General features: G+C 44.4%; 1 protein-coding gene across 3 annotated transcripts in view; it reads left to right on the top strand.

Annotated features, from left to right (window-relative positions):
* Positions 1-11,009: 11,009 nt before the first annotated feature.
* Positions 11,010-20,284, top strand: part of IQSEC1 (IQ motif and Sec7 domain ArfGEF 1) — a 160,071-nt gene continuing 150,796 nt past the window's right edge. For 2 of the 3 annotated variants that reach the window (XM_069865646.1, XM_069865647.1), the window contains exon 1: positions 11,010-11,054. Coding sequence is in view for 1 of the 3 variants with exons in the window: in XM_069865648.1 (XP_069721749.1) it covers positions 19,244-19,320 (77 nt within the window). In the remaining 2 variants the exon portion in view is untranslated. Of the gene's footprint in view, positions 11,055-18,931; positions 19,321-20,284 lie in introns of those variants that run through there. The other variant, XM_069865648.1, reaches the window with a different exon arrangement.

Consider the following 20,284-nt stretch of genomic DNA (forward strand, 5'->3'; position numbering starts at 1 on the left):
TTTGGATTATTGGATCTACTTGTGGGGATATCTCTGTCCATTTTCTTTTTAGGAAGTGATGACGTTAATAGATGCAGCTTTACCGAGTGATTAGGGACACAGCACAGTGATCGTGGGTCTTTGGATCCCCTTAACAGCTCGTGTAATTCTGTTCCATTTCCCGGGAAACAGCAGGGTCATGTACGTTGATCTACAGTATCTCTTTTGTAATCTGCTGCTTGTTAAATGCTGTGTAATCGAACTAAAATATCACTGACATGCAGAGGATGATCATTGATTGCAAGGGAATGTATTGAAATAGGTGGGAAGTCATATGGATTCTTAAATTGCAATAATGATGTATCCAGACGGCTACAGGACTGAGTAGCTTTGTCATGGTATGTGATAAATGAGCTTCTGGCAGCATAGCAGTGGCTTGTGCTGCCTGCAGATCTGTGCGAGGCATCAAGGCTCCTCATTAAGCCTCTTGTTTTTCTCCATGTACTGTAAGCATTGCAGTATACAAAGTATAGGAGAAACCTGCAGCCTATGATAATACAAGGGAACTACTTGAGCTGCAAACTGCTCTCGGGACACTCACTCTGAACTGGGGATTTGAAATCTGCTGCTGTGAAGGTGAGAAGCAAATTAATAGTCTATAAACCAATATGAAAAGTGGAGTAAAGTCTATCACTGAACCGCTGCTGTGGAGCCATGTACAGCTTCATGCCAGCAGATTTTTTGGGCTTTGAACTGTCTGCAATCATAATGTTCTTAAGCACGCAGGAAGAAGATAAACCCAACAGAAAGAGTCTCCATATTTTAAAGCAGGAAGTCATAAGCCTCTGCTCCTATGAAGCAAATGAAGCTGATTTGTTGTGTTCATTTTTATATTCGATTGGATGTGGGGTTTGACTTTGCTGCGTTACTCTTGTACGGAGCTGTTGCTGGCTGGTTTAGGACAACAGTAGCAACACCAGAGTTTGCAAAGACATGCCTGATTTTCAAACACTTGTTTTAAATTACACATCCATTTCAGTTTTACTTGATAGCCCTTGTTTTCTGTTACTTTTTAGTCAAGTAATCTCAAACACTGAGCAAGGATGCTTGTAGAAATTAGATCTTTGTGGTACCTGAGTGGTTACTGGTACCAGGAGTTGTGCCCTTGTGTCCATATTGAAGCTTCTGTGCTTTTTCCCTGTGATATGATTTTGCTTACACTGTGGGTAACACAAGGGATACCAGTTAGCCTGACTTTGTTCCTCTATGTGCGTAGTTCACCGTAATCAAGAAACCTTAGGCATAATGTTTTCAGATTTGTGACTCCCATAAGCAGCACTTTCTTTGCAGATGATACCCAAATGAAAAAAAGGGAAAGGTAGCTGCTTCTGGCCATGGTAGACACAAATGAGAACTTTAAACAGAGAGTAAGTTTGTCCAGCCATGTTGTTGAACAAGACGTTTTCAAACACTTCAGTTGTCAGATTACATTAGCATGCTGGACCTTTGCCTCGCAGAGGATTAAACATACATCTGGGAACTTTAATGTCTTCAGATTGAATTATATACAATTACAATTGGCTGCTGCTATCAGCAATGCACTTTCTCTTCCTTCTTTGGAAAACCTCAATTCCCCATGCTGCATGTGTGGGTTGGGTTTGTTTTCATAGCTCTAAATTTGAGCTGCAAATAGTAGTGAGGCTTGTTAATAAACATTTGATCTTTATGTAACTCGGGGAATAAGTGTAATTTAAATAATGGGCTTTGCTTCTAACAAACCCAAATGCACATCACTGCAATATTTTAATATGAAATCAGTTCCTCTGGCAAGATATTACCTTGAAAAACAATGCTGATTAGATGTTCAGTGGATAATAAATTCTAAAGCATTTGTTGTCATGAGGGTGGTTCCTTGATAAAGGTGGGGTAGGGGTTTTTTGAGAGTTCAATACTTAAAGATTTGCAGCTCCTTTGGAAAACCTGGTAGAAGGCTACATGGTACAAGGCGTACATGATTGGCGTGAACTCTGAAACTGCATTGTAAGATGTAGTGGTGGAGAGACTTAAGCGGCAAAATTAATTGTTCAAATAACATCTCTCACTGCACCAAGTGTTACTACAAAACCAAAATGAGAGCATTTCTTGGAAAGGAAGCATCTCTGAGTCTCCCCCATTGCTACTCTTGCAGATCACTCTACGAATGCAGCCTCCAATTTTCTAAGCAGGAACTGAGTTTTATTTAAAATAATTCTGTCATCTCTGTACAGAAATTTAGTTGTACCATTGCACAGTCTTCCCAAATCAATAAAGCCAACCACGCTTCCTAGTCTGGCTATTTCCTCGTGGCTTTTAGGTTCACATTGGGTGACTTTGTTCTGTAGATATTGCTTTTCTTACCGATTCAAAATCTCTTTGATATGCTCTGGTTAAATTTTGATTTGGAAGGCATGTTATACAAATGAGTGTTTGGGAACGCTTCTGTGCTGAACACTCCCTAAGTTATGACAGAACCCTGTGGAGCCAAAGGGAGCCTCCCAAAGGAGGAAAGACTGAAGGAAGCTTGTGCGTATAGCTTGCACGCAGCCCAAATCCAGCTATATTTCTAGTATGCCAAGTGAAAACGCATGCTCAGTTTTCCTAAAGCTCTTGTTTTCCCTAATCTCTTTCTGTCTTTGAAGCAAACCTTTTGGTCACTTAGCTATGTGGTGCCTGAAAGAGATGTGACAAAAAAAACCCACCTCCTTTCATTCGGTTGGCTTTCTGAACAATCGGTTGCCTGCTTAAATTTGTGACCCAGCTGTAACTGTTAGAGACTTGGGAAAACGTGCTGCCCTCTGAAGTCAGGCCTTACTTGGAGCTGAACTCCACTCAGGAATTAAGTCATTCAAGCCCCAAGTGAGGAAAGCTTTTTATTTCTAAAAGCAGCATTAAAGATGCATTGAAGTACTTTCTTGCCTAAATGGTTCATTAAAATATTTGGAGCAAAATATATAAGAAGAGAAAATTAAAAGCCAGGACGGTATTCAGTGGTATTCTTTTAAGTTCCCGGTCCTTCATTCCAAGTGCTGCCTTTTTGTGGGTGAGCTGCGCCAGTTATGTCATGGAAGCTGTTAAATTGTGTAGCCAAAAGAAAGGCTTAATTTGAGCTACAGTTTCATCTTGTGCAAGTTTTTATGCCAATGATTGGTGCCAGTGGAGGGATGTTCAGTTCTAGCCTGCGTATCCACATGCTTCTACAGAAACCTCTGGAATTGAGCTGCTCTACTTTTGGATTTATGGTTCAAACAGGTTCTCTGTATTGAATCCACGTGTGAACGCAGCTGCCAGAAGCATTATAGGCTTCCCGAGAGCTTCTGCCTAGGTAACACGCCTGGTTAAGATTGCCATGTGTGTCTCCCAAAACCAAACGGTGACACGTTAGTGTGCTGGTGGGAGCAGTGGGTCAGGACAGCCACACCACATGAGAGCAAATGTCTGTCTGGGCCAGTACCTCACCCGCAACAGTGTCCACAGCAGCAGATACGTAGGAGCAAAACAAGCGCGCTGGTGTACGAGTCGCCTACAGTTCTTGAGATAGTCTCGATTCACTTGTATTGCACTATTTAATGCAGGACACAGCTGCATGTCTGATAAATGATGCTCCAGTCAGAAAAGGTATTACAGCAGAGCTTCTAGCTGAATATCCATCAGATTCTTCCTTATTTCAGGGAGGAAGCTTAATCTCTTCATTAGTTTCTGGTCCACGATATTCAAATTAGCTTCCCACAGCTTGTTACTTCAGGGCCATTTGTGGGGTCATCAGGCAAAGGGCTGCATTAAAAAAAGCAGTTGCTGAACTGTGAGCTGCTGTGCCCCTTCAGCTTGCAGCACTTAAGGGTTTTTTTCCAGGACTGTGTCCTCCCTGATGGTTTGGCAGCTTTCTGGGCAAAGCCAGGCTCTGCTAGCAGGGATCTGAAGCTGAGGTGATGTGCTGAGCAAAATTTAGAGTAGGAGGCTAAAATTAGTGTAAATCTTACCTTGTTATTTAACACAGAACTAACAGAAAAAAGTAACTTCACGGTACTGTGAGTGCTTTGGAGTCGCTGTGCAGCTAATGAAAGAGGAGCACACAGAGGATGTCCCAGCTTTGTTGAACTCTAGAGTTCTGATGAAGGCATAACACTGCGGTGCCAGATGCTTCAGTGATTACGGCTTTCACTTGTTGCTAAAGCTTGTTGGGTGGCAAGATGGACATAGTGGAATCCTATCAGTGCTCGAAGAAGTGACTTACTGCAAGTTCACAGAGAATATGAAGGGATGATTTTTTCTGTGTTGTTTGATGATAGGCTGAGAGAGTTGGGGTTGTTCAGTCTGGAGAAGAAAAGGCTCCAAGGAGAACTTATAGCGACCTTCCAGTACCTGAAGGGGCTACAAGGAAGCTGGGGAAGGACTGTTCACAAAGGCTTGTGGTGACAGGACGAGGGGCAATGGGTTTCAACTGGGGAGCGGCAGATTTAAACTAGATATAAGAAAGAAATTCATCACCACAAGAGTGGTGAGGCCCTGGCCCAGGTTGCCCAGAGATGCTGTGGCTGCCCCATCCCTGGAGGTGTCCAAGGCCAGGTTGGATGGTCCTTGGGCAGCCTGATCCCATGGGAGGTGTCCCTGCCCACAGCAGGGGGTTGGAATGGGATGATCTTTAAGGTCCCTTCCAACCCAAGCTATTCTTTGGTTCTGTAACAACTAGAATATAATTTCCAGTTTGTTTCTGTGGGAGGGTGTTGTTCTGGCTGAGTATGAACCTCCTGCTACGTTATTTTTGCTTGTTAAGATTAGGTGCTTTGGGCTTATCTACCAAATGGAGTACTAAGACTGGGATCCAAAGTGTTCAGCAGTGCTAGGTTTTAGACCATGCTAAAGCAGGGGTAAATGTTTCCATCTAACTAAGCTGTGCTTTAGAATACAAAGAAGTAATTTGACCCTTCTTTGTAACCAAACGTGGAGTATCACAGCATCAGCCTGCAGTGAGCAAGATTCCCTTTCTTCTGTGTGCTGCCAGTTCAAACGAAGAAACTGTGACAAGCAGCAGCTATTCACTAAGCAATATTTAGCACAGTGTCTTAAATATTTAATCAATTATTCTGCATTCCTTTCCTCAGCATTCAAAAGATGCGATACCTTGCTGCTTCTAGCACCAAAGGTTTGATCGAGCTCAGAACTATCTCCTTACCTCATGCAGACGCTCTCCAAGTTGTCATTTGCAGATGGTGTATTTTGTACCGCACTGCTCCAAGTGGGCTTCACTTCTTTAGCCAATAGATGATATATTTAAACAATCTTTAATTGGGATCAAGCTGTGGAGTTGCTTCAGCTACAATTACTTAATCTGCCACCATTGTGCGCATTCATGCGAGAATGTTTTGGCTCTTTTCAAACTGGAAATTTTTCTTGCTGTTTGCAGAATGTCTGCATAGGATGTGTGGTTATTTGCAGCCTCTGTCAGCAGGAAGATAGGTAGTTCCGTGGCCTCATTTATCCTCTGGCTGGCAGATAATGAAGCAGTTATGGCCATCCGCACTGATGGGAATGGGCTGCCCCTATCCCAATAGTGTTACTCTGTAGAATTGAGCCTGTAGGGCTGGAAGTTGCCCACAGGACTCCGAGCACAGGAGGCAGCTGTCACGGTGTGGGGATTCACCAGATGAACCACCCAGTGCAATAAGAACCTCGGCCCAACTTTGCACTCTCAAGAGGTTTCACAGCCTTGAGAAACCTCAAACGCTTTGTAAAAGGCTCGTAGCACAGACACGATGCTGCACTGCTACAACTACTGTGTTCTGGTTTTCCTGTCAGGAAAAGCATAGTTCCTATGTGCTTGTGCTACAGTGGTGCTTGCTGGAGTCACGTTGACTGCTTTCTTAGCGATGCCTTAATGGTTTACACTGTCACTGTTCCATATGGAGAGACAGAAGAGTTTAAATGCGGGCCTCTGTAATGCAGTCTCCCAGATCAATAACACTCCTTGTCTGTTATCACAGCTGAGGAAAGCAAGATTTAAGATTATCAGCCCTTCAAGGTATTAGTTCTTCATCTATTCTGTCTGTCCCGATAGTATATGGAACTCCATCTTATGCAGTTTGAGAAGTAATCTTCAATAAGGCTGCTTTTTTTAATCAGCAAAATAAAACAAAACTTGGATTGTCGCTTGAAGAACCGAAGAAGCTCGTTGTGTGTCTCACTTAAATCTGCTAAACCAGTTTGGAATATGATCTTTAAATACTCAATTCCTAGGAATCGTGTGCGCCCGGGTTTGCTCCCTGCACAATTTTCATGAGTAACTTGTATACAACGGCGTGAATAACGGGTGTTAAAGCCCACAGCCCTGCTCTTTGTCTCAGGACAGAACTCTCAACTGGAATTGTATTTACTTTTTTGTCTATGGATATTTAAAGCCTACCAAATAGGACAGCAACTGTCTGAATTTTAGACCAGTGATTTCTTCTCCTGCATAATACACTGCAAAAGTGGGCTGTTCGTGATTTCTGTGCTACAGATGCAGGCTCTAAGCAAGTTTGTAGCTCACGGGTTATGCGTGTCCATACTTTGTATAATTCCTTTTAGCCAAAGAATCCAACTGGGTACAGCCTTGGGTGCCAACTTCAGTTACAGTTCACGCAATGATTCCTCTGCCTTTTCTCTAAAACATCAAGAATTTGCATGATGAAGAGGTGTCATTCATCTCATTGGTGCAATCAGCGCAGATTTCCTCAGCTATACCTAGAAGCGCTTTGCTAAGCCCATGGAAACAAACTTGAGATACCCTGCAGGCTCTTTTGTTGTTTAGAGCGTTTTCTCCAGTTTACACAGAATAGTCCTGTGGGGTTTTTGCTTCTGTTTAGTCATGGTCTAAGTCTCAGCTCAATTTTCAGCCAGCTCCTTAGTCATGGTTCTATAGTTAGTAGTAGTTTGCTAATTCTCTTTTTTATGTGTATGCACAAAGTGGAAATTGTATGTGTACAGACAAGTATTATGCTTTTAATAGAGTATATTTATGGTTTTATCATTAGATGGTGTATGGATTTCTTTCAGGACTACAAATGTACTGAGTCAGTGTCCATTAGGAATAAACAGACAGGATTCTTAGACCTTCCTCCTTGCTTTCTTTAGAGCAGTGCAAGATTATTTTTTTCCCTGACCAGTTAATTTGTTAAAAAAAAAAAACAAAAACAAAACCAAGAAAACCTTGTTTTCAAGTAAGCTAGAATAGATGTATTTTTATTATTCCTGAAACAGACATTCCTGAAATTACTTTGTGTAGAATGAAGTATTTTGTTGGCTGTAGCTTAACGATACTCTGTTCAGGAGTTGGGTTGTTTGTATGTTTTAAATTAGCTTTCCATCCTTGAGCAGTGCTTGGAATGAAACCAAAAGATTTAAATGGTATTTTAGATGTAGAGAAGGGGAGTGATTATGTGATTATATGAAAATTATTCTGTAAATTCAATAAGAACGGGAAGTATTTCTGTACTCCAGATCCAGCTCTTTCAATAGATTGCAAACTTGATTTCTTCTGTCTCAACTGGCTTTTTTCCTGGCCATTAAACTTTGCTCTTCATGTTGTCAGTCTGCTCCTGAGGTTTCCCACAGGGGCAAGTTGAATCTGTGGGAGGTGACCCGGTTAAAAGGCTGAGCTGTAGCTTTTTCTGGGTGTGTAACCCTCGTCAAGCATCTGTCTTGGTTTCTGCCCTGCTCCCCAGTACTGATCTGTGTGCAGCTCTCATCCAGGGAGACTTCCTCAGCCTGTTTAGCTCATCCAGTGTTTAGTGCTGGTTTTGTATCTGACTGTCATTAAGAGAAATGGTGATGGACCTTCCTCCACAGGGCTGCTTCAATTCTGTATTTGACTGAAAAAATCAATTGTGAGACCTCACCTGGAGCCCTTCATTCAGTTCTGGAATCCTTAGCACAGGAAGGATGTGGAGCTGTTGCAGTGAGTCCAGAGGAGGACACAGAGATGATCCAAGGGCTGAAGCACCTCTGCTATGAGGACAGGCTGAGAGAGTTGGGGTTGTTCAGCCTTGGGAAGAGAGGGCTCCAGGGAGACCTTAGAGTGGCTTCCAGTCCTGAAAGGGGCTTCAGGAAAGCTGGGGAGGGGCTCTTGATCAGGGAGGGCAGGGACAGGATGAGGGGGAATGGTTTTCAGCTGAAAGAGGGGAAATTGAGATGAGATCCTAGGGAGAAATGTTTTGCTGTGAGGGTGGGGAGGCCCTGGCCCAGGCTGCCCAGAGCGGTGGTGGCTGCCCCATCCCTGGAGGGGTTCAAGGCCAAGTTGGATGGGGCTTGGAGCCCCTGATCCAGTGGGAGGTGTCCCTGCCCATGGCAGGGGTGGAACTGGATGGGCTTTGAGGTCCCGCGTAATGCAAGTCATTCTGTGAAGGCTTGGAAGTTTCTAACATAGAGACTTTACCCAAAGAGACCCCATCGTGGACCCCCTGGGGACCCCCTGTGCCGCTGGCAGAAGGGCTCCCCAGTGATGGGGGCTGAAGCTGCTGCGGGGTCTCACTCTGATGGGTGCTGCCCACTACGTGTGCCACTGCAAAGACTTTGGAAGCCCTTCCATGTCCATAGTGCCTGTGGGATTTGCTGAGCACCTTGGCAGCTATTGCAGCTTGGTGTTGCCAGCTCCCGCACTGATGAGATCTATGGCTTTCTGTGGTTTGAGCTTTTGAACTGTGGTTACCAAGTTACAGTGTTAACAATAAAAAGCAGGCTGAACTGCTGTTAGCAGCAGGGAAAGTTCTAGAAAACGATCTCCGTAAAAAGTAGAACCTTTTAGGCATGTTTCAGGTGAGCCCCAAAATGAGGATTTTTGCTGTGGGACCTCTGCTTTGTCCTATATAGTTGAAAACCCATGAATCTCCTGCCTGGAGCTGTGGTTGTCAGGGAGTGAACCTTAGGTTCTGTCTCCAGAAAAAAAAAAAAAGAGGGGTTTTTAATAAAGCTGTAATCCTGCGACTTGAGATTGTCTAAGGAGTCCCAGAGGTCACAGCGTGCCCAATGTCATTCGGCACCACAATCAAGGTTGTGCTGGGGTGGAGGCTAATCAGTGCTGCCTCCTGTCTCATTTCCATCTCTTCTTTATGCACAACGTATTGTCACTGCACAAAGACCGAGTCTGCTAAGGGCTTATTTATAGTAAGAAGGGCCAAAACTGTTGAGAGAAGATTTTCTTAAATCTGTGTTAAAAGCAAGGCAAAAAGTCAGGCTCAGTGGGCAGGCTGGCACTTCACAGCATGTTGTGTTAAGCAGTAAACTTAATTATAAGTAAATTAAGTTCACCCTTTTCTGTTGTTGAACTAACAATGAGGCACAAAGCCAACATATGTAAGCCACCCCCTCAATATTCATCACTATTCACAAATCTTGAACTCTGAAAGCAAACAAATTACAGGGTGGAATAAGCTCCTAAAAGCTATTTTAAAGCTTTAGTGCTTTAGTTAAAGCTATTTGGAAAATATGGTTTGTTTCCATCCCTGTGCAGCTAATTCTTGTATATATTCCTCCCTTCACAAGACCTTGTTTATTTTAGGAAACATACCAGTAATCTTGGGATTAAAAGTAAAGATTTGCAGTGAATTTACAAATACCCACTGTAAATATAATTAACGTAATTCTAATGCTAATGTTATCAACCTCCATAGACCATACGTGTTATGACAATAGGAGCAAAGCTTGATGTAGGGCACTTTGTGTAAGGGCTGGAAATAGATCAGGAAAAAGAACCACTTAAAAAGTTCTGACATGATGGAGTGTTGATTGTGAGGCTTTGGTTAATATTTTATTACAGCCTCTGGAAAAACTGTTTTCACCCTAAAAATTTAAGTTTATATTATATATATCTTTATGTTAAACCTGGAGTCATTCACAATGAGACTAAGTCTAATCTGTAATACCACCCTACACGTTAAAATATTGCTGTTTGAACAGAAGTGTGGCTGTAATCACCTGTGTCCTGCCAGTGCCTGAACTAACCGGCTGCAGTAATTCTTCAGGAAGGCTCTGTAGTTGCCTTTTGGGGTAGAGAACACAAAGCCACAGAACGCAAGAATGGCTCTTCTGTTGATGGGTAAATTAAGCAATCCAATGCCCGGTGTGAGAAAAGCCAGCAAGAGGGTAAACTGTAAGAATGGAACCTAAAGAGGCTCTCACCAAACATTGCCCAGTCCCTGCTGACACAGCTGGGCTGGTTTTGCTCAGTGGCTGGACTGAGGGTGAAAGCAATGTGGCCAGGAGGACGTGCTTGTGAGCTGCCTCTGTGGATAACGGTTTGGTTTATGCACCCTGCCCTGTTCGGGTGCTGCTCTTTGCCAGGGAGACATCTGGTGAGAGCACGTCTTGCGATTGCGTGCACACCTAAATTAAGCTTCAGCTCCAACAATGTGCTGCCAGGTAGTTTGTGCTCAGGACAAGTATCGGCAAGCATGGTGGGAGTAACGTAGGTGCATCTGCTGTGGAGCAAGCCTGCTCCTCCATGAAGGATGTGTGCTCTGCTTGAAGGTCTTGGGCATCTCCCGTGTGAAGGTTACTGATGCTTCCTAAGGCAGGATGTGATCCATGCATGTGCACGAGGTTCTGCATGAATACGGGTGAATTGAGCTGAGATTTTACTGCCAAGTGCATACAGTGTAAGACTGAAACTAGAAGATGGGCTCTGGAAATGCTTACTGTAATGGTGCATACAGCAGAACTTCTGTGTCAGTCATTCATAAAACTAAGTATTGTCATTCGTGTATAACAAATACAGAGGGGTAGAGTGCTTTTAGAACATTGAAAATCACTCAGCAAAAATGTTTCTGTAATTCCCCTTTCTCTAGTGTATAGGAAATGTCAGCTGGGGTTTTCTACATCCATGTTTAATGGCATGCTAAGTATTACAAAATGTCAATAAAAAGGAAGAATGTGTAAAGTTATTGAGCATTTAATGCTTAAGGACATAGTATTCTTGAATAGTTTTAATATTTCATAATTTTATTCTTTTACTGTCATCTCAGGACCTCACTGGAAACACGAAGCAGCACCTCAACTGATCCACTCAGGTACTGTCCTAATAGAGATAATAACTTTAGCTTTGAAGTAATAGAAATTACCGCTGTATCTGCTGTACATCACATAACTTTATCTTGGAATGCATAGCCAGTAAAGGCATTGAACTAATAGCTGGATTTTTCTGTTTGAGATAGGATAGTTCTCTCTCTTCCAGGACTTCCAGCTTGAAACTCAGTTCTAGTTTCAAACACTGTGTTCTCAAAGGAGAGCAAAGGGGAGGAAGGGAAGGTGTGTTTGTGCACGCACGTGGGCAAACCATCTCTCTCCCAGGCTCGTATCATCTTAGATTGTGCTGAAAACATTTGACCTTCCCTGGCAGTTTTGTACCGCTGTGCATGAACAATACTGATTGTGTCGAAATGTCATTCATGGTTTCCATTGCTCAGCATTTCGATAGAAGCACGTGTATAAACTTCAGAGAGTACTGCCACAGGAGTCATTGCAGTAACTGAGATCTTACTTTGATCACTCAATTTGGAAAAAAAAATGCTCAGCACAGTTAACACCGCATATCAAACGGGTACCTTTTTATTCTTTTATTCTCATAGATGCACATTAAAGAGGGCATCAAAGCCTCAGACTTGCTTTGATTAAGTTAGGGCAGAGTCCCTTCCTCTCAACTTGACAGTTGTCTTCGTAAGTCTTCCTTTGGAGATGTTATGAATCGAGGATGTGACTTTTTCCCCACATTGTGTAGTGTTAACCTTGCTTGAACAAAACATTAGTGGGAATTCTTCTGTTGAACCTTATTCAAATTAAAAAGCCCCTCTATTATTAATCTTATTTTCAGTGTGTGGTCTTTGGAAATTGAAATGTATGCCTTATTATCATTTCCTGAACACACCCACCCACCAATCTTTGTCTTCAGCTCAGCATAGCAACACTGGACAATGTTCAGGCATGACTGTAGTTTTGCTCCCATCTCCTGGGTTGACTGGAACGCTATTTCTTTGTGTGGCAGGACAATGCGGGAAACAATGTCAACTTCTCCCTGCCCCACGTTTTTTGTGAGCTTATTGAGCAACAACATTGTGTAGCTGGTTTGTGATGTACCCTTCTCTGGGATAAGGTTCCCAGAATCAGGTATTGCTGCCACCTTTATTCCAAGCTAGAGAAATCTTTGTGGGGAAAAAAAGCAGATTTTTATTACACTGTTTTTCTTTCTGATGGAATTTTTTCATGGTAGGGTATCGGTGAGAAAGATGAAGAAGAATTAAATAGGTGCAAGAAGTGTTTATGTTTTAACATTTGATGGGAAAAGGAATTGAGAATACACTTTGAATAGGTTTAGCTGCACTGAATAGACATGTTTTCTAGAAACTGCAATAGTTGAATCATTCTAAGTTGCTACAGGATCATAAAAACATATGAATGCTCCCTTGTTTTGAACTATTTTGAATAAAATGAGACAGTGTGATTTAATATCCACCAGGACAGCCTCGGCCATTGCTGCATGGCCTCGTGAACCACACAGTTAGTATGCACAGTACATGGGTAAAGTTTGATGGCATTGGATCTCATCAGGGTGCGTGCAGTGGGTAACTCTTTCTTTAAGCCTGCGACAGAAAGATGCAGGCTGGTATGGAATCCTTGATCGTGCTTCTTTATGGTTTGTTTTTTCCTAGGGTTAAATAATTATTGAAGAAACAGCATGTATAGTCTGGTTGACTTCAGTAGGGTGAATAAGCCTGTCTGGAGCTGTAATTAAACAGAATGAAGGCTGATGTTTTTATGTAAAGTGGAAGATAGTAGAAGAGTTATTGTTACTGAATGTGTTCACGTGAACCTGTTGAACAAATTTGTCTCTGAATAACCCGTAAAATGGAGTGTGCCAATTCATATGAACCCACCTAGTATCCTGTCAAGCAGTTAGTATTTTCTAGTTAGGCTGCTTTTCTTGTGTGTTGCTCACTTAATCTCCTGTTCCCATGAACAAGGTAAGTTTGCCCTCAAAGAACCACTCTTCTAGTTCTCACCTGCTCTGGAACACCATAATCCAGTCTTCTGACTCGGCTAAATTTTGCGTGTCGATTCCCCACTAGACAGGTGCATTTGTTTCCCCCGGCTTTATGTAGGCTGACTTGGATTCTGAAGTTTTGATTTGAAAATTACATGGTTATGAGATCAGAGAAAATCCTGATGCTGTACAGAGTAAGGGCCAATGTGAAAAATGTATGTCTTATGTCCATTATAAGGAGAAAAGTCAGTACCAATTGCCATGCTATATATGTGTGTGTATATTTTGGGTTGCAAGATTTCTTTCAGTATTTGTGCAGGATATTCTGAGTTGGACACTGTCAGTGTTCTGCTGGTACCTGGAAACGCTTTGATTCCTAATTCCTAAATCCTCACGTGGGCCTTCTGGAGTCTTGTATTACCAGACTTGTTTCAAATGATCCAGAAATTCAAATATTTAAGCTTTGTAGATGTTTGTAGCTTATTTGTAGTCTTCTGTAACAAATCAATCAACTAGTGTTCGCATGAGATTAGAGAACAGACAGGCAGAAAAGATACTTGGCATTACAAGACCAGCAAACTTCTTACTCTTCTACTTCATGAAATTTTGGCAGCTTTGAGGCTTAATAACTGGAAATGAAGGGTAGTGTCGAATGGTGATTAATATTCATCTGTGGGGGAGTGCATAAATCTGAGAGCCGTTTGAAGCAAAATAATTTTGGTTGGAATTACTGGAGTGTTTCTAGGCAGGAGAGTTTCCCTTTGAGTAAAGCAGGAGAGGCAGGGAAGAGAGCTTGGGTTTTATGTCCCTGATTCTCTGGGCCTCTCTGCAAAGCATGTCACCAACATGCTTGGATGTCACAGAAGTGAGCAGAGACTGAAAGCCCTGTATGAGCACAGCTCCTCTGTTTCCCTTGGCTGGGAAAGGGTGGTACCTGCTGAAGCAGTACCCAGAAATGCTTAAGAGGGCCAGGAAGAGAGACCTGGCTTGCCAGAGCCTTTGACATGAAAGTCTTCCCTGTTCTTTGTCTGTGCAACCTAGGAAATCTTCCCATCCACTTGCACGTGAAGGCTGTTCAATTTCCAGTTTGGAGAAAGGGAGCCAGTGCACGGGAGCTTTGTCTGCTCTTGAATTCCATGAGCAGTAAGAACTTTCTCCTAGGAACTAGTTCAGCATCTATTCAGTTGTACGGATTCCTTGTGTGATCCTTACTTTTTAATGTGGTGTGCACAGGGAGTATCGTGGAATTAGTGTGGGAGTGCAGGCATAGGACAAGGGGGAATGGTTTTCAGCTGCAAGAAGGGAGATTGAGATGAGATCTTGGGGAGAAATGTTTTGCTGTGAGGGTGGGGAGGCCCTGGCCCAGGTTGCCCAGAGCAGTGGTGGCTGCCCCATCCCTGGAGGTGTTCAAGGCCAGGTTGGATGGGGCTTGGAGCCCCTGATCCAGTGGGAGTTGTTGGAACTGGATGGGCTTTGAGGTCCATTCCAACCCAAACCATTCTATGATTCTATGGGAACCACACTATCTTGGTCTCTTGATGGTCTTGAACTCCACAGTGTACGAATCACTAGCATGAAGTTTTTGTGTGCGGCTGTTGAAGTGTTTCACCTTGGAGTCACAAAAGACTCATGGAAAACAATTTTCATCCTGCAGGCTTACGACTTCCGTACTCAGGAAGCAGGAGGATACACTGCCTGTCTGAGCAAGCAGAATGCTTTTCAGGACTGTTCCTCGCATAACACTGTAAGGGTATTAGGGAGTAAATGACAGGAGTTTAATTTATATATTTTATAAAGGTTTGAAGGTATAGCTAGGCAAGTTGATGTTCCCAAATGCCCCACCCTCAACGCTTGTAGTAAGTCCAGGAGGCACTGGCCTCATGCTGGGGTTGTTTTATAAACTACTCTCCCTCATCAGAGGATTGTTTTAACTTCAGCCTCAGAGCTTCATGGACTGATAAGCCACCCCTCCCTAAACCTGGAACCGTTGTACTGTAGGATTTTCGCTTTGCCCTATTGTTACTGTCTGTTTCTGAAAGGCTTGTTGAGCACATTGCTGCCAGCGCTGCCTGCACAGCCAAATTCTAACAGGCTACAGAGATTTCCAGTGAAATGCTCACTTAGGGTGCCAGAGCTGAAGCTGCAGCACATCCCAAAATCCCTAGTCTGATTAGGCCTAGGAATTGTAAGTCAAAGGTTTCAGTAAATGCCCTTCTGAAAGAACTGGTTCTATGTCCACGGTGAGTGTGAGATGAAGCTCATTTTCTTTGTTGTTTTCCTCTGGAAGACATGTAAAAATGAAGAACATGTTGAGAGCGCAGTGCTTTTCATTTGCTAAAGTCCTAATTAGCATTTTCTCTGCATGCAGTGCAGAATAATCAGTGTTGGTTGCTGTCAGAAAATTCACGGGTACGTAGCTTCTACTCACTGAAGTCCAGTGTTTAGACGCAAATAATTAAGGTGACAAATAGCTATTTTTCTGGAAAAGGTATGATGGAGAGAAACAAACCGCTGTACAGTGTGGGCAGTCAGAGGGTGAGTTCTGAGAAGTCAGGATCAAATCTTTAGACTGTGTCTCTTGAGCTTAATTGGCTCAGCATGGCTTTCCCCTTCTTTCTTGATCCTGAGAAGAGCTGTTCTTGGTTATGGTGTGAGGCCTTCCTTACTGCTCCTGCTTTTTTCTTTCATTTTTCTCCTTTTTTCCTTTTTTAAAGGAATCTCAAGGAATTCAGGCAGAAGAATGTTCCAATAGGAAAAACTCCAACATATATAATTTTTTTCTCTATATGTTCTTAGAAACAAAGGGGAAAGGTTTCCATGTTATTCTCATGGCGGTTTGCCGTGGCCTTTGTCACAGACCAGCCCAACCCCAGGGTGGCCGAGGCTCACCAACAGGCTCTGGATCTCAAGGGCTTTTCCTTCAGTTCCTCTTTAGATGAAACTGTCCCTGGGAAACAGGGGATCAAAAGCTGGGATGGAAGATGTTGATGTGACAGTCTAAATATCTGTAGCGTGATGGCATTGCTGTCTTGAAAATTGCCAAGCTAATGAAGCCCAAGGGAATATCAGCTCAGGAAGAAACATAGGCTTGAACTCTCACATTACTTAGTGTTGTATGGGGACTTGCTTCTCGGAAGTAAGCAACAGTGTTTTCTTAGGAATCGCTTCCATGGCACCAGCTCTGATGCTGGTCTGTAAGAAATGGCATTGCGGAAATGTGGGCATCACAGCCAATCGATTATTTTAAAGAGGGTCTTTAAAATAATTGCTTTTTAAAAGGCTTAAATCAAATGTGCGTCACATTCATACAAGTTCATGCAAGTTGTTTTGCTTACGATCGCCTCCATCACTTGCCCTATTATGTACTGTGGGTTTTTAAGGGAATACTGGGCAAAAAAAAAGAAGAATTTTGAGTGTTGTCCAGGTATAATTTACCTGTTTCTCTACTTCACTAAAGAAACTGTCAATTCTTGCTCAAATGCATTTGTAATTTCATTTCAAGTGAACGCTCACACACACACACACACCAGTTTTCTAAGAAGTTGTGAGGCACTTATGTAATGGCACAGTGACAGTGAGGAAAACCAGAAGCAATAGGATCCCTAAATATAGCTTGTTATCCAGGCACTTGGGGAACCAGAGATGTCTGCAGGGAGAAGAGCCTCAAGTTCAGCTTTAGGGGTTCGTTTTGTGTTTCACATTCTTTTAAACAGTGTTATTTAAAAAAAAAAAAAAAAAAAAGAAAGAAAACCCAAACAACAAAACACTCAACCCACCTGCCCAGAACCTTTGCTTTTAAGTATTTCTTCAGATTCTGATTTTGGGTTTGTTCTTGTTTCTGTTGAACTCTTAAGTTCATGTCCAGCCCTCTTTGATACTATTGCAGGCTGTATCCGAGATGTTTACTGTTAGTGATTTCCAAAACGTCAACAAGAATGAGAAATGCACAAATAGTAGCTTCTAGAAAACTGAGTTTAACAGCTAGCTGGACGGGACTCCTCTAAGAGGACAGGCTGGGAGAGCTGGGGTTGTTCAGCCTGGGGAAGAGAAGGCTCCAGGGAGACTTTAGAGCAGCTTCCAGTGCTGAAAGGGGCTCCGGGAAAGCTGGGGAGGGGCTCTGGATCAGGGAGGGCAGGGAGAGGAATGGTTTTCAGCTGAAAGAAGGGAAATTGAGATGAGATTTCAGGGAGAAACGTCTTGCTGTGAGTGGGGAGGCCCTGGCCCAGGTTGCCCAGAGCAGTGGTGGCTGCCCCATCCCTGGAGGGGTTCAAGGCCAGGTTGGATGGGGCTTGGAGCCCTCATGGCAGAAGGTGGAACTGGATGTGCTTTGGTGTCCCTTCCAACCCAAGCCATTCCATGATTCTGTGATTGCTTAACAGCAACACCTTTTTTAAAAAAATGGTATGTCGCTGTTGAAGTCTCCCCTTATGCCAGTAGCACTTCCCACGAACCAGTGGTTCTGTGCTCTTCACTCTTGCTCAGAGCATCCTGCCAGGCGGAGGGAACTCCTTAAAAGTAAGCATGTGCCTTGGGATGGAGGGGAAAATATATGGTGTAATTAGACCAATATTTTCCATGAAAGATAGGCATTAAATTTGGAGACCTGTCTTTTCAGAACAATAGCAATCTGAATTTTATCACGTCTAGCCAGAGATTTTAAATAGCAAGTGCTGCTAATTTTGCAGTTTCCTTTACAGCAGCTCAGCGCCAATTGCTCTGTGCTCCCTGCGGAACGACATTAAGGCTTGGGACTTGGTGTGGCCCAGAAGCTGCCCCTTTGCTGTGCCCTGTGCCCCTCTCCCTGCCCTTTTGCCATCCCCTTTGGCCGTCCCCCTGCTCCTTCTGCCATCTCCTGTGCCCCCCTTCTCACCCCCCTAATCCCCTTCCCCCCTGCCCATGAGCTCAGCCCACGGGGTGGCACTTGCTGCAGAACTGTCTGGTCCCCAGGTCCCCCCACTAGCTCTGGGCTGTCCCCTGGTGTCACCCCAGCTCCAGGCTGTCCCCTCGTGTTAATCTCCCCCCCATCCCATCTTCCCTCCAGCTCCAGGCTGTTCTTTGCTATCACACCCCACCTCCCAGCTCCAGGCTCTGTCAGCACCCTCTGTCAGCTCTGGGTTGTCCCCCAGTGTGTCCCCCTCTCCTGGCTGTCCCCTGGTGTAACCTCTTGCCCCCAGCTCCATGCCATCATCCCCCCATCACTCTGTCCCCCCTCCCCAGCTTTGGGCTGTCCCTTGGTGTCACCCCCCTGGTGACACCCCCACCACACACACACCTCTGGGCTGTCCCTTGGTGTCACACTTCCCCTGGGTCTCTGTCCCCTGGTGTCACACACACACACACAGCTCCAGGGTGTCCCCTAGTGTCACACTCCCCCTGGTCTGTGCCCCCTCATGACATCCCCTGGTTGGTGTCCTGTGTTGACACCCCCACCACCTCCCCAGCTCTGAGCTGTCCCCTGGTGTCAAGCACGCGCCCCAGCTCTGTGTCCCTTGGTTTCACCCCCTGGTCTCTGTCCCTTCGTGACACACCCCCCTCTTCCCCCCCTCCAGCTCTGAGCTGTCCCCTGCTGTCACGCTGCCCCTGGTTTGTCTCCTCTGGTGACACCCCTACCCACACACACAGCTCCGGCTGTCCCCTGGTGTCACACACCTCCGCCAGCTCTGGGTTGTCCCCTGATGTCCCTCCCCACTCCCAGCTGTCCACTGGTGTCCCGCTAGCTTCTGACTGTCCCCACTGTCCCCTGTGGCCCCGCGAGGGGCCCGGGCGGCGGGGCAGCCGCTGTCAGAGCTCGGTGACACCACCACCTGCGATCGCCTGAGTTGTGGGAGCCCTAAGGGTGCCCCTTCCACACCTGGAGTGTCGTGTCACCGGGGGGGCTTTTCCAGTGGCTTAAAATAGCCAGAAGGAGAAGTGGGATTTCCATGTAATAACGGTGATCCCGGTAGTATTTGCGGAAGATAGAGCGCGGTCGGGATCAAAGAGGAATACAGAGATCCCGTATCCTTTGTGCGCTGCCTCTTTGTATGAAAGTGGGAGCGTGGAGCTGCAGGTGCCGTGTGCCGAGCGGCGTGGATTGGCAGCGGTCACAAACACTTATGCCGCGGCAATAAGGAAACCCGAGCGTCAGACTGGATTTGAGGCATTCAGATCCTAACAAAAAGGAGTCCCGCGTTATTAAAACCTAGCTCCGGACCGCAGCTGCTGCAGGAGAAGTGCTTGAAAATGCTGAAGTTAAAGGCCTTCTGCTTGGATTACTGGCAGGTTTTGTGTCTCCAGCCTCTTCACGGCTTCTATAGAAGGTAAGAAAACGTTAACTCCGAAATGCTTTTCAGAACCGGGTGGCTGCACACGATGCCACCAGTGCTTTTTCTCGCTGTTCTGCTCTGATGCTGAAAGGCAGATATGTGGGGGGGAAAGGGAGTGCTGGAGAATTAATGAGAACTTGTGGCAAAGATCGTAAAGCTGCTTTTTTTAATCGCAATGACTATCAACCGCTTTTGTCTCTGTGCAGGCAGATGTGAAAAGCAATGCTGCTGTTTGGATTTAATGTTTACTTTAAGTCACAGCATCTCAGCTGAGACTCAGTACTTTTTCTTCTCTGATATTTTATCCCTGGCGTGGTAGGCACGGTAGCTCGCGTTGTCTAGTGCACAGACTGTAAATAGCACTAGGAGATTAATTGAAATGTCATGGAAATTTATGTAATGAGCAGAAGATCCTTTTTACCCCGAGATATTTGGTAATGTAATAGTTCATCTTCCCTCTCCCTCCCAGCACAAAGTGCACGTCACAGTCATTCAGAGCAGTGGGCACTTCACCGAGGCAGGGCTGACACGCGGCTTAAATGATTGATGGTGAATAGCGATCATAAAGAATGGGGCTGGGTGTCAGATGCATTGAGCTCGCCGATTTAATGGAACAGCAAAATAAGCAATTCCATTTAACGTGTCCCTGAACTTACCCTGATGCTTTTTAGTCTAAACTTCTGTTTTCTTGCTCTTGATTTACGCTGCTGAGCACAGGGTATATGTATTTGAATTTTCTGGGGAAAAAGTGGGGATCCCTTCATTGTCAGTGAAAGCCATGCAGTTCTTTAAAACGGGATTCTGTTCTTGTTATGTACACTTTCTGGTCTGGCTACCTATTGTCAGCCTACAGAAAGTGCTTTGTACTAAATGCTAATTGCAGTTGAATTTTTCATGCAGTGACTGAATGAAAAGGGAACTGTTCCAATCTTTTTCAAGGTTTAAGGGGTGCCCTGCA

This window comes from Phaenicophaeus curvirostris, chromosome 11 (genome assembly GCF_032191515.1).
Source record: "Phaenicophaeus curvirostris isolate KB17595 chromosome 11, BPBGC_Pcur_1.0, whole genome shotgun sequence".
In the NCBI taxonomy this organism is placed as follows: domain Eukaryota; kingdom Metazoa; phylum Chordata; class Aves; order Cuculiformes; family Cuculidae; genus Phaenicophaeus; species Phaenicophaeus curvirostris.